Source organism: Vigna angularis, chromosome 1 (assembly GCF_016808095.1).
Source record: "Vigna angularis cultivar LongXiaoDou No.4 chromosome 1, ASM1680809v1, whole genome shotgun sequence".
Lineage (NCBI taxonomy): Eukaryota > Viridiplantae > Streptophyta > Magnoliopsida > Fabales > Fabaceae > Vigna > Vigna angularis.
Genome location: NC_068970.1, coordinates 60,034,086 through 60,046,376, shown reverse-complemented (window position 1 = coordinate 60,046,376; position 12,291 = coordinate 60,034,086). Strand labels below are relative to the sequence as shown.

The 12,291-nt window shown below is 41.6% G+C and overlaps 1 protein-coding gene across 1 annotated transcript; it reads left to right on the top strand.

Moving 5' to 3' along the window:
* Positions 1-3,771: 3,771 nt before the first annotated feature.
* On the top strand, positions 3,772-10,927 carry LOC128195430 (uncharacterized). Its single transcript, XM_052872897.1, has 2 exons — positions 3,772-7,307; positions 7,486-10,927. Exons 1-2 carry the CDS (start codon positions 3,772-3,774, stop codon positions 10,925-10,927), a joined length of 6,978 nt encoding a protein of 2,325 aa, XP_052728857.1.
* Positions 10,928-12,291: the final 1,364 nt, after the last annotated feature.

Genomic DNA, 12,291 nt, shown 5'->3' with positions numbered 1-12,291 from the left:
ATTTTGAAAAGGTTTTAAGCACACGTGCGACCGCTCGCGTAGGCCTTGTGCTAAAAAACCTTTTCCTTTTCTTTTACAAAAGTTAAAAACCAAATAAAAATATTTGAAAAGGTTTAAGCACACGTGCGACCGTTCGCGTAGGCCTTGTGCTAGAAAACCTTTTCCTTCTTTATTAAAAATACTAAAATATTCCCGGCTACAAGTAATCTTTCACCTAGAACTACGTTACCCTTGATTCTTCATCAAAAATGGAGATACGTAGGAGCAAGGCCAGTCCTTGTCAGGTTCATTTCCCAAAAATACAAAATCAATTTCTCAAACAGATTTCTCAAACAAAATTTTCAAGCAGTTTCCAAAAGAACTACGTAACCCTGATTTCTCATTTTGAATGAGAATACGTAGGAGCAAGGTCAATCCTTGTCGGGCCCAAAAAAACTAAAAATATATTTTGTTTATTTAGAATTTTATTTTAGGGAATAGTTAAACATTTTGAAAACCACATCATATTTGTGCATTTAGTTAAAGGTACTGCCTTAGGGCAGGCGTTGTAGGGTGCTAACACCTTCCCTACGCGTAACTGACTCCCGAACCCAGAATCTGGTTTTCGTGGACCGTGTCTTATTATTTTATGGTTTTTCCGTAGTTTTCCAGAATAAACTATGGTGGCGACTCCAAAATCTTTTTTAAACCCGTTTCTTTTTGGATCGTCGTCCCGTCGCGATTCCGGTTGCGACAGATGGCGACTCCACTGGGGACTTTTAGAGAGTCGAGCCATTTAATTAGATGCGCGAATTCGATGTGGTTTTGCTTATGTGTTTTTCTTTCTCTTTTCTCTATCTATGTTTGATATTTAGAATAACTGCAATAACTGTTGAATATTGAACCCTAGGGTAGACAATATGTTCATATCTGCCTGGGAATTTTTCTGGTTGTTTTGCAGGTGAGGGTTTGGGTGTGCATAATTTCCTCCCTTCACACACACACTTCTAGCATATCATGAGTGGGGCCCTATACCCGGGTCTGAGTGTAGCTTAGAATTAGAGGAGTTGTGTAGCGGTGTCACTCTGGGATGTACTTCCTGTTTGGCTATCGTGAGAACTCCAGCTAGAGTCTGTTCTCTTCATATGTGTTTCCACACCTAGTTGATTACTCGACTGTTGTGGAGATGCTATGAAGGGGGCCATAGCTCTAGTGACCTTTGACCTTTAGGTTCAGGGAATCATCCTTGTGAGATTGCATATACTTGACCGTGAACTCCAAGCAGTGAACCTTTGGTAGGGCACGATGGGAGGAATATGTACTTTTGTAACCTTCACGCTGTTCATTTTTGTGATATTACATTTCATACCATGCATGTGCTTTGTTTCGTCATGTTGTTTTATTTTCATGCATCATATTCATACATCATTTAGTAACATGTTAATTTTAAAGGAAATCACAGGTACCTACTTGACTTCATACAAGATGGATGTTAACACAAGATCCGATGCTACACGGCACACCGATTCTTCCGATTTAAGAAAGAAGTATAGTCTAAGGACCCATGTTGGAAATTTGACCGGGCTGATAAACTTGGGCAAGAGGCTTAAAACTATGAAGAGGGAAACCTTTCAGAGAAGATATGGAAATTTGTTGAATTTAATGGAGGTTGAAGTACAAATACCCGCTATCACAGCCTTGGCACAATATTATGATTCTCCGCTTCGATGTTTCACATTTCAAGACTTTCAGTTGGCGCCAACCATAGAGGAGTTCGAGCATATCTTGGGTTTGCCACTGGAGGGCACCACTCCCTATCAACATTTAGAGCATCATGCCTCTATACCCACCATTGCTACCATTATGAAATTACATCCCAAGGAGCTCGAAGACAGAATGATGATGAGGAATCAATTGCATGGGTTATCACAGGGATATCTAGAGCAGTATTTACATCACCTGGCTGATAAAGAGGATTGGGAAACTTTCATGGATGTATTAGCCCTCACCATATATGGCATTGTCTTGTTTCCCAAAATAGAAGAATTCGTGGATTACACCGCGATAGACGTCTTCGTGGCGAGTAAAACCAGATCAGAGAATCCTGTAACAGCAGTCCTTGCGGATGTTTATGGGTCCTTAAGTTTTTGCCATGAGAGAAAGGGAAAGAAGATTCTTTGTTGCTTACCGGCGTTGTATATATGGATGACAGCGCGCGTGTTTAAGGAGATGGTAGATGTCAAGAGTCTATCGGAGACTTTGTCACACCAAGGGCTTAAAGGTAAAGGAGGAAACGATTGGGCCCGATTCCTTGCTGGTTTGAGCGAAAGAAGTATAAAATGGCGCCTTCCTTGGCTCGGAAATAAACTGGCTATCCAGCATTGTGGTAGTTTTCCTAACGTGCCTCTCATAGGTGCCCGGTACTGTATAAATTACAACCCTCTTTTGGTGCAAAGACAATTTGGGCATCCCATGAAAGGGGCACCTTCATCAGATTACCTTGCTACCCTATTCATTTATTACGAAGACGGGCATTTCATCGAACTGTTAAGAAAGGTTAAAAGTGCATGGGAAAATGTTGTTCGAGCAGAGAAGGACTTGAGGGATGGGGTAGTGGATAGCAGGGTTAGTTATCACACCTGGATTCTGGAGAGAGTGAAAGTAGTCAAGCTGCCTTTCAAGCCAATCAAGGATCAATCAGTTAGTGAAGGACCATCCCAAGCTCCAGAAAGTGAAGAGGTGCAACAATTAAAAGCTGAGATGGAGAAATTGAAAATGAGGAATGCTAGGTTGGAAAACGAATTACAAAGGGCGCGTAATGATCTTGTGGATATGAAAAATGATAATGAAGAAAAGTCGCGGGCTTATGAAAACCTTGTCAAAAGCCAGAAGGCTGAGAGGGATTACACATTTCGAGTGAAACAGGATCTAGCTGCCGCGAGTAAGGAATTATCCATGAGGGTAAATGAGAAGAAGGTGGCTTTAGAAGAGGGAAAGGAGTGGAAACACCTCTACGAAGAAGCCAAAAGAGATAAGCGAGAAGCCCTGAAGAGATTAAGAGAAGCGCAGATTCAGATAGAAAAAGCGGGGCATGAAATGAAAGAGATGGCCATGTCGTTTGAGGCGGATATGAATCGGGAGCGTTGGAAGCTAACAGAAGCAGAGGAAGAGCATCGAACTCTGATAAAACAAATGGAGGAATATATCGAGGAACAGGAGGAGCGATGGAGGTCGATAGAATTTGAAGAAAGGCATCAGGCCTTGATAAAGCGAATGAAAGAGCACATCGCCGAACAAGAAATGGCTGTAAAGCACTGGAAGGAAAGATTCTCTCAGTTGGCTGCTTTGGCAAACGGGGCAATTGAAGACATCCCCAGGATGGTGTCGAATGCTGAAGCAAGCACTCATTTTTGTAACTCATCAGCGGAAATAGAATTGTTTATTAATCATTGTAAATGGTTGGTGCGAGAGATGAAATCTTTCATTGCTCGGGCGCGGGATTGATGTACATCAGAGTTATGTGTTTTGTTCCTTAGACGATGTAATGGATCAAATTTCTTGAAATGAAAGATAGGGGATGTTTGTTTGGTATCGGCTTGTGTTAATTTTCCATCAGTATTGTCATTGTTATCTTGTGATTTCCACTTATCACTAGCATGCATCATGTTTTCTTTTTGCATTTTTTCATCCTTATCTAATTTAATTTAATAAAAAATAATCATCAGTACAAGTGAGAAAACAACGGCAAGTTTTCCAAGACATCCGTACAGGACCAGAGCTAATTCGAAGGTCATGGAGAATTGGGAGCAGTCACACGAATCTATTAAGGCCGATGTCAGCCAGTTGAAGGATCAGATGGCCCAGATTTTGGCGGCTCTCGAAGCCCTGAAGACTACGGGAGGGGTGACCCCTGCGCAAGTTGAGGGAAGTGCTCAATATTACCCTCCGTTATTCAATGTTGGGAGCCAATCTGTTTCATTCTCAATGTATGGATTGCCTCCAGGTTACACCCCACCTGTGGGAGAATACATAGAAGGGGAGCAGACTTCATTCTCTTTCCCTACCACTGCTAACGTACCGCCAATCAGTACTCAGGGACCTGTTGTAATGTCTGCACCTATGGTAAATGAAGGGATGTATGCAAGCATGACTGATGGAGTACGAGTAACCCCGGTGCCACCTGTGATTACCGGAGAGGGCTTTTCTACAAGGGCTGCGCCATATACTTTGTTTCAGGGGGTAACTAGTAATGTTGATGGGGCGAAGGATAAACTGGAGAGCCTGGAGGCAAGGTTGAGGGCTGTTGAGGGGTATGAAAGTTATGGATTTGGGGATGTTTCTAGATTGAGCCTGGTTCCTGGCGTCAAAATACCACATAAGTTTAAAGCGCCAGATTTTGAGAAGTATAAGGGAAATACATGCCCAAAGAGCCATCTAACCATGTTTTGTAGAAAGATGGCTGCATATGCTTATGATGAGCAGCTGCTCATCCATGTTTTTCAAGATAGTTTGGCTGGAGTGACGTTAAACTGGTATACCCATTTAGAGCCGACTCGAATTCGTTGTTGGGCGGACTTGGCTGATGCTTTTGTGAAGCAGTATATATATAATACACATGTTGCGCCAGATCGTTTACAGCTGCAAAACATGTCAAAGAAAGACAACGAAACTTTTAAGGAGTATGCTCAGCGGTGGAGGGAATTGGCTGCACAAGTTGAGCCACCTTTGTATGATAGAGAAATGGTGGCAATGTTTGTTAATACGCTCCAACCACCATTCTATGAACATATGGTGGGAAATGTATCTTCAAATTTTGCAGATATCATCGTGATAGGCGAGCGGATAGAGATCGGGTTGAAGAATGGGAAAATTGCATATGGCTCATCGGTGGTTGCACATTCTAAAAAACCCAACTTCAACTCAGGAAAAAGAAAGGAAGGAGATGTGCATGCAACATCTGCAACCCCGGTGTGGAGAGGTCAGGTTCCCACTCATAACTATCGACCATACTGGGGTCAACATCCACATGCAGCCAATGCGTCATTTGGTCATCAAATTAGGCCTCAACAGCAACCAGGGTACTATCAACCACAATACATTCCGACGAATAATTGGAGGGGAGGGGCGAACGTAGGTTCCAATATGAATGTGGGTCCAAATACTTATCCAAGAAGGAACCAAGAAAGAAATTATGTTAATTTTACCCCAATTCCTACTACTTATACGGAATTATTGCCTCATCTTATCAAACAAGGTCTGGTTGTCGTTTGTCCCCTGAAGCCTTTGCAGCCTCCATACCCAAGAGGTTATGATGCAGATGCAAAGTGTAGTTATCATGGAGGGGCCGCTGGTCATTCCACTGAGAGGTGTCTGGCTTTCAAGCATAAAGTGCAGACTCTAATTGATTATGGGTGGTTAAAGTTCCAAGAGGATAAGCCTAATATTGAGGCCAATCCTTTATCTGGGCATGGAAGTGCTTCGATGAATGCTGTCGAAGTGAAAGAGCATGAGCTGGTGAGGAATGTGAAAGAAGTCAGGAGCTCTAGGAGGTTTATTTTGGAGGCGTTGCTGAAAGTGGGTATCTTGAAGGGTGATTATGATGAGAGTATAGCATGCGCGCTCCACCCAGATGCTGAGCACTCTATTGAGGAGTGTGTTAAGTTTGAAGAAATTCTGCAAGACTTGTTAGATCGTGGCCTGATGCAGGTATGCTACAAGAAGGAGGAGGGAAATGTATTTGCACAAACTGGTGATGAATCCGGCATGATTTTACCAGAACCATTGGTGATTCGTTTCACTAAGACTACCTCTATCCCACCAACTCAAGGAAGGTCGCCCGTTGTTATCCGTGTACCAGCTCCTTTTCCTTACAAGAACGAAAAAGCCGTCCCATGGAGATATGGGACACATGCGTCAAGCGAAGCACAAAGCGTTGACCCTGTCGTCAAAAACATATCAGGGATAGGTGGAATGACTAGGAGTGGTCGAATTTTCACATCACCAGAGTTGGCACAAGAAAGAGTTAATGATAAGGAAACAACGATGGCTGCGAAGGCAAAAGAATTCTTAAAGGGGAAGGGTGCACAGACAGAGGAGATCCCCGACAAGGAAGAGAGGAGAGAAGTTTCTGAAGAGGAGGCTTGTGAATTTTTAAAATTCATACAACAAAGTGAATTTAAGGTGGTGGAACAGTTAAACCGTATGCCTGCTCGTATATCCTTGTTAGACTTGCTCATGCATTCAGCATCACACAGAAAGTTGCTAATGAAGATACTCAGTGAGGCTCACGTGGAGCAAGGTATTTCGTTGAATAAATTCGAGGGTATTGTTGGCAATATTGTTGCTAACAATTATCTCACATTTACGGATGAAGAGATACCAGCTGAGGGAAGAGGGCATAACAAGGCTCTTCACGTCTCTGTGAAATGCTTGGATCATGTTATAGCACGTGTTTTAGTGGACAATGGGTCCTCTTTGAATGTCATGCCGAAAGCAACCTTAGAAAAGCTACCTTGCGAGGGAATGCATATGAGGCCGAGTTCAATGATTGTGAGGGTGTTTGATGGTAGCAAACGAGAGGTGATGGGGGAGGTGGATTTACCAATGCAAGTTGGCCCTTGTGTCTTTCAAATAACGTTCCAGGTTATGGATATCCTGCCAGCTTATAGTTGTCTGTTGGGGCGCCCATGGATCCATTCGGCTGGGGTCGTGCCTTCTACACTACACCAGAAGTTGAAGTATGTGATGGGAGATAAGTTGGTGATAGTATCAGGAGAAGAAGATCTTCTTGTGAGTGGGCCATCATCCACACGCTACATCGAGGCGGCTGAAGAAGCTCTCGAAACAGCCTTCCAGTCGTTGGAGATTGTGGGAAATGCTTGTGTGGAACCGTTTCCAGTAAATCCTCGTCTATCATGTGCTTCTATTATGATGGCCAAGATTATGATAAAAGGGGGCTATGTATATGGGGAAGGTTTGGGCAAATATCGGCAGGGGCGAGCATTCCCTATAGAAATCGTTGAAAACAAGAACAGATATGGCTTGGGGTACAAACCTACCAAGGAAGACAGGAAAAGGATGATTGAAGAAAGAAAGGAACGCAGTTTGGCCCGTGCAGAAAGACGAGGGCCCAAAGAGAGCAAAATTCTCATTGTTGACATCAAGGAAAGCTTCCGCAGTGCAGGGTGGATCAACACTGGCCAAATAGCAGCTGTGGAGGATGAAGAAAGGACTCAAAGTTTGAGCTTTGTGTGGGCTTGCTCCCCTGATACTCAACTCAACAATTGGGAAACACTGGATTTACCTGTGATGCTTAATGTGAACAAAATGTAATAGTTTTAATTAAGCTTATAGTTTCGATTGGGGCTTTAGAACTGAGATTTTGCGGATTGATTCTTTTTTTACTTTTCACTCAGCGTGATAATAAAGATGCATTTCATCATCATTTGGCATTTTTCTTTGTTTATCTTATTTATTTATACTTTTTCATAAATTTAAATGATGCAGATGTGACAATGATTGTTTTGAAAATAACGATATCAATGTTCCTAATTTTGAGCACCCTATCAATAATACGGAAGATGATTTCGAAGATGATGTGGAACCCTCTCCAGAATTGTTGAGATTAGTGGAACAAGAATCTAAGGAGATTAAACCCCATCAGGAGGAAATTGAAATACTCAACTTGGGAGAGAAGGATGAGATAAAGGAGGTGAAAATCGGTACTAGTATGAAAACGGAAGTGAGGGAAAGATTGCGCGTACTGTTGAAGGAATTTAAAGATGTGTTCGCGTGGTCTTACAATGACATGCCGGGTCTAGATACCGATATTGTGCAGCATAGGCTCCCACTCAAGCCGGAATGCCCTCCAGTCAAGCAAAAACTGAGAAGAATGAAGCCGGAAATGTCCTTAAAAATTAAAGAGGTCCAAAAGCAATTTGACGCAGGATTTTTGGCTGTGGCAAGATACCCACAATGGGTAGCGAATGTTGTACCAGTGCCTAAGAAGGATGGGAAGGTTCGAATGTGTGTTGACTATCGTGATTTAAATCGTGCAAGTCCGAAAGATAATTTCCCGTTACCACACATCGATACTCTGGTTGATAATACGGCCAAATTTTCGTTATTTTCGTTCATGGACGGATTCTCGGGGTATAATCAAATTAAAATGGCACCGGAAGATATGGAAAAAACGACCTTTATCACGTTATGGGGAACATTCTGTTATAAGGTGATGTCTTTTGGACTCAAGAATGCTGGGGCAACATACCAAAGGGCAATGGTGACACTCTTTCATGATATGATGCATAAGGAAATTGAAGTTTATGTGGATGACATGATTGCAAAGTCGGAGTCAGAAGAGGAGCATATTTTCAATCTAAGGAAATTATTTGAGAGACTGAGAAAATACAAACTCAGGTTAAATCCCACCAAATGCACGTTTGGAGTAAAGTCTGGAAAATTGTTGGGCTTTATTGTCAGCCAAAGAGGGGTAGAAGTTGATCCTGACAAAGTAAGAGCGATAACGGAAATGCCGGCGCCCAGAACAGAAAAAGAGGTTCGAGGTTTTCTAGGAAGGCTGAACTACATTGCTAGGTTCATCTCCCAATTAACTGCTACTTGTGAACCAATGTTCAAGTTGCTACAAAAAAATCAGGCTGTAGTCTGGAATGAAGATTGTCAAGTTGCTTTCGAAAAGATCAAACAATACCTGCAGGACCCTCCTGTATTGCGTCCACCTATGCCAGGAAGACCGCTCATTTTGTATTTGACCGTACTGGATAATTCAATGGGTTGTGTATTGGGTCAGCAGGATGAAGACGGGAAAAGAGAGCATGCCATATATTACTTGAGCAAGAGGTTCACAGATTGCGAACAACGATATTCGTCGTTAGAGCGAACTTGTTGTGCACTGGCATGGGCTGCTCATCGTTTAAGGCAATACATGTTGAGTCACTCTACTTGGTTGATATCTAAAATGGATCCTATCAAGTACATATTCGAAAAGCCCGCTCTCACTGGAAGGATAGCTCGATGGCAGATGCTATTATCAGAGTACGACATTGTATATGTTACTCAGAAATCTATCAAGGGTAGCTCTTTAGCAGAATTTTTAGCCCATCAACCCATTAGTGATTATCAGCCGATGCAACCTGAGTTTCCTGATGAAGATATCATGGCTTTATTTGCTGAGAGCAGAGATGACAAAAATGAAAAAGCCTGGACGGTATTATTCGATGGGGCATCGAATGTAATGGGGCATGGAATAGGGGCAGTGCTTATCTCTCCTAAGAATCAATACATTCCAATGACGGCAAGGTTGTGTTTTAATTGCACAAATAATATCGCAGAATACGAAGCCTGTGCTATGGGTATTCGAGCAGCAATAGAGTCTAAAGCAAAAATTCTGGATGTATACGGAGATTCAGCTTTGGTTATCCATCAATTGAAGGGAGAATGGGAGACTAGGGATACTAAATTAATTCCATACCAAGCTTACATCAGGGGATTAATTGAGTATTTCGATTCCATCACGTTTAATCATATACCGCGAGAAGATAATCAATTAGCAGACGCGTTGGCTACCTTGTCGTCGATGTTTGAAGTTGATCAAGATGCAGAATTGCCAATGATTGAAATGAAGAGTCATGCGGGGCCAGTGTATTGTCATTTCATCGAGGAGGAAGTAGATGGTAAACCTTGGTACTTTGATATCAAGCATTATCTTAAGACTCGAGAATATCCAGAGAAGGCATCCGAAAACGATAAAAGGGCGTTAAGGAGGTTGGTTGGCAGTTTCATTTTGAGTGGGGATATTCTATATAAGAGGAATCATGACATGGTTCTCCTCAGATGCGTAGATGCAAAAGAAGCCGAGCTGATACTAAAAGAAGTACACGAGGGTACATTTGGCACGCACATGAATGGGCACTCAATGGCCAGGAAGATACTGAGAGCGGGGTATTTTTGGTTGACTATGGAAAATGATTGTTGTACACATGTGAGAAAGTGTGAGAAATGCCAGGTATACGCAAGTAATATCAATATGCCACCCACGACCTTGAACGTGTTGTCTGCACCGTGGCCCTTTTCGATGTGGGGAATAGATGTCATCGGAGCTATAGAGCCAAAAGCGTCAAATGGACACCGTTTCATATTAGTCGCAATCGACTACTTCACAAAGGGGGTTGAGGCTGCTTCTTATGCTAATGTGACTAGAAAGGTGGTGACCAAGTTCATAAAAAAGGAGTTGATTTGCAGATACGGGCTCCCTAACAGGATCATCACCGATAATGCCACTAACTTGAATAACCAGATGATGACAGAGTTATGTGAGGAGTTCAAAATTCATCATCTTAATTCTTCTCCTTATCGTCCAAAGATGAATGGGGCAGTAGAGGCTGCTAACAAAAATATCAAGAAGATTGTGCAGAAGATGGTGGTCACATATAAGGATTGGCATGAAATGCTTCCTTTTGCTTTACATGGTTATCGCACTTCGGTACGAACATCGACTGGGGCAACGCCTTTCTCGCTTGTATATGGAATGGAAGCAGTACTTCCGTTTGAAGTGGAAATTCCGTCCTTACGAGTTTTAATGGAAACTCAATTAGAAGAGGCTGAGTGGGTTCAAGCTCGTTTCGACCAGCTCAATCTCATCGATGAAAAAAGATTAACAGCAGTATGCCATGGACAATTGTACCAAAGAAGAATGAAGAAGGCATTTGATAAAAAGGTACACACAAGAGAATTTCATGAAGGTGAGCTGGTGTTGAAGAAGATTCTACCTATACAAAAGGATCATAGAGGCAAATGGACTCCAAATTATGAAGGGCCATTTGTAGTGAAAAAAGCATTTTCGGGTGGGGCATTAATTCTCACGAGAATGGACGGAGAGGAGTTACCATTGCCAGTTAATTCTGATGCAGTAAAAAAGTTTTACGCATGATGATTCCGTGATAGTGGTTGCTATTAAGGGAATGTTGATATTATCGTTAAAGATTATTGTACTCTGTGTTTTTTTTTAATAAAGGAAGTTTGCGTAGTTCATTCATATTTTGGTTGTTTGCATTCCATCTGAAATATTGCATGTCACGCTGAGCTGTTAAGTAATCAAGGAAAAATGAAAATGAAAATAAGTAAACGCATGTCGATAAAAGCATCACAGGTATATCAGGTTGGTGAGCTCGGTCCTGGAGGATGTCGAAAAAGGAAAACGAAAAAAAGAAGGTCACATGTTGAGTTTGTTGTTAATAAAGTTGTCAAGGACATAGTATTTTCACACAAAAAAAAAAAAAAAAAAGAGGGTTTTGAAAAAATACCGTTGGAGAGCCTTTTCTTGATTCAAGGTTTTGGGTGTAACCGGTGTTCTTTTCTTGATAAAGCGTCTGCATTCACATTACTTGAACCCTATTTTTTTCCGTTTCCCACAAGACGAAGGATTTCGCCATATGCCTAATATTGGGGCAGTTTTCATCATGTTACATATCACCGATAATCCGTTGATTAGGGAGATGAGATAAAATAAAAAAAAAATAAATAAAAAAAAAAGAGAGAAGAAGAAGGAGAAAACAAAGGAAACAAAACAAAGGAAAAATGAAGTTGATGTGTCAAGTACTACATAGTTTAGTTTCAGGGTTAAACTCAAGAGAAAGTCAGACAAACAAGATTCGGAGTGACGTGTGGCCGTTTTTTGTTACCCAATCGTCAAAAGCAGTTCAACCAATTGCACCCCTTTTGAGCCAAAATGCATAATTGTTTTCATCACCCTAGACAAGAATCATTAGCAGGTCGACGTCAATTTAAAAGGGTACATCATAAGCATCCAAAGAAAAAGAAAAAAATGAATGAAAAGGAAAATATCATAAAGGATCACAACAGGGGTGACGAAAAGAATGATCCAAAGGGAAAGAAAGAAAAAACAATAATAAATATGCCTGAAGTTCAAATCCCTAAAGACAGTTGACTGGGCACCTTGCAAATGATTCTTGTCTAAAGACTTTAAGCGTCAAACACTTATTTGGGCCTGTGTTATCCTTTCTTTCAAAACCCTTTGACCTTTAACCACGGTACAAGCCCATAAAAGTCCACGCTGACTGAAGACTGTTGGTCCTAATCTTTCTCTCGAATTTAACTTTGAAACCAAATGATGTGGTGAACGACACAATTCAGTGTTATTTTCAAAAAAAAAAAAAAAAAAAAAAAAAAAAAAAAAGAGAGGTCTCCCTGTCAATCGACGATACCCAAATCTTTTCGCTTTTCCATTGTGCAAAATTGGGGCAGTATGAGAGCACAACATGGTAATAGCACTTT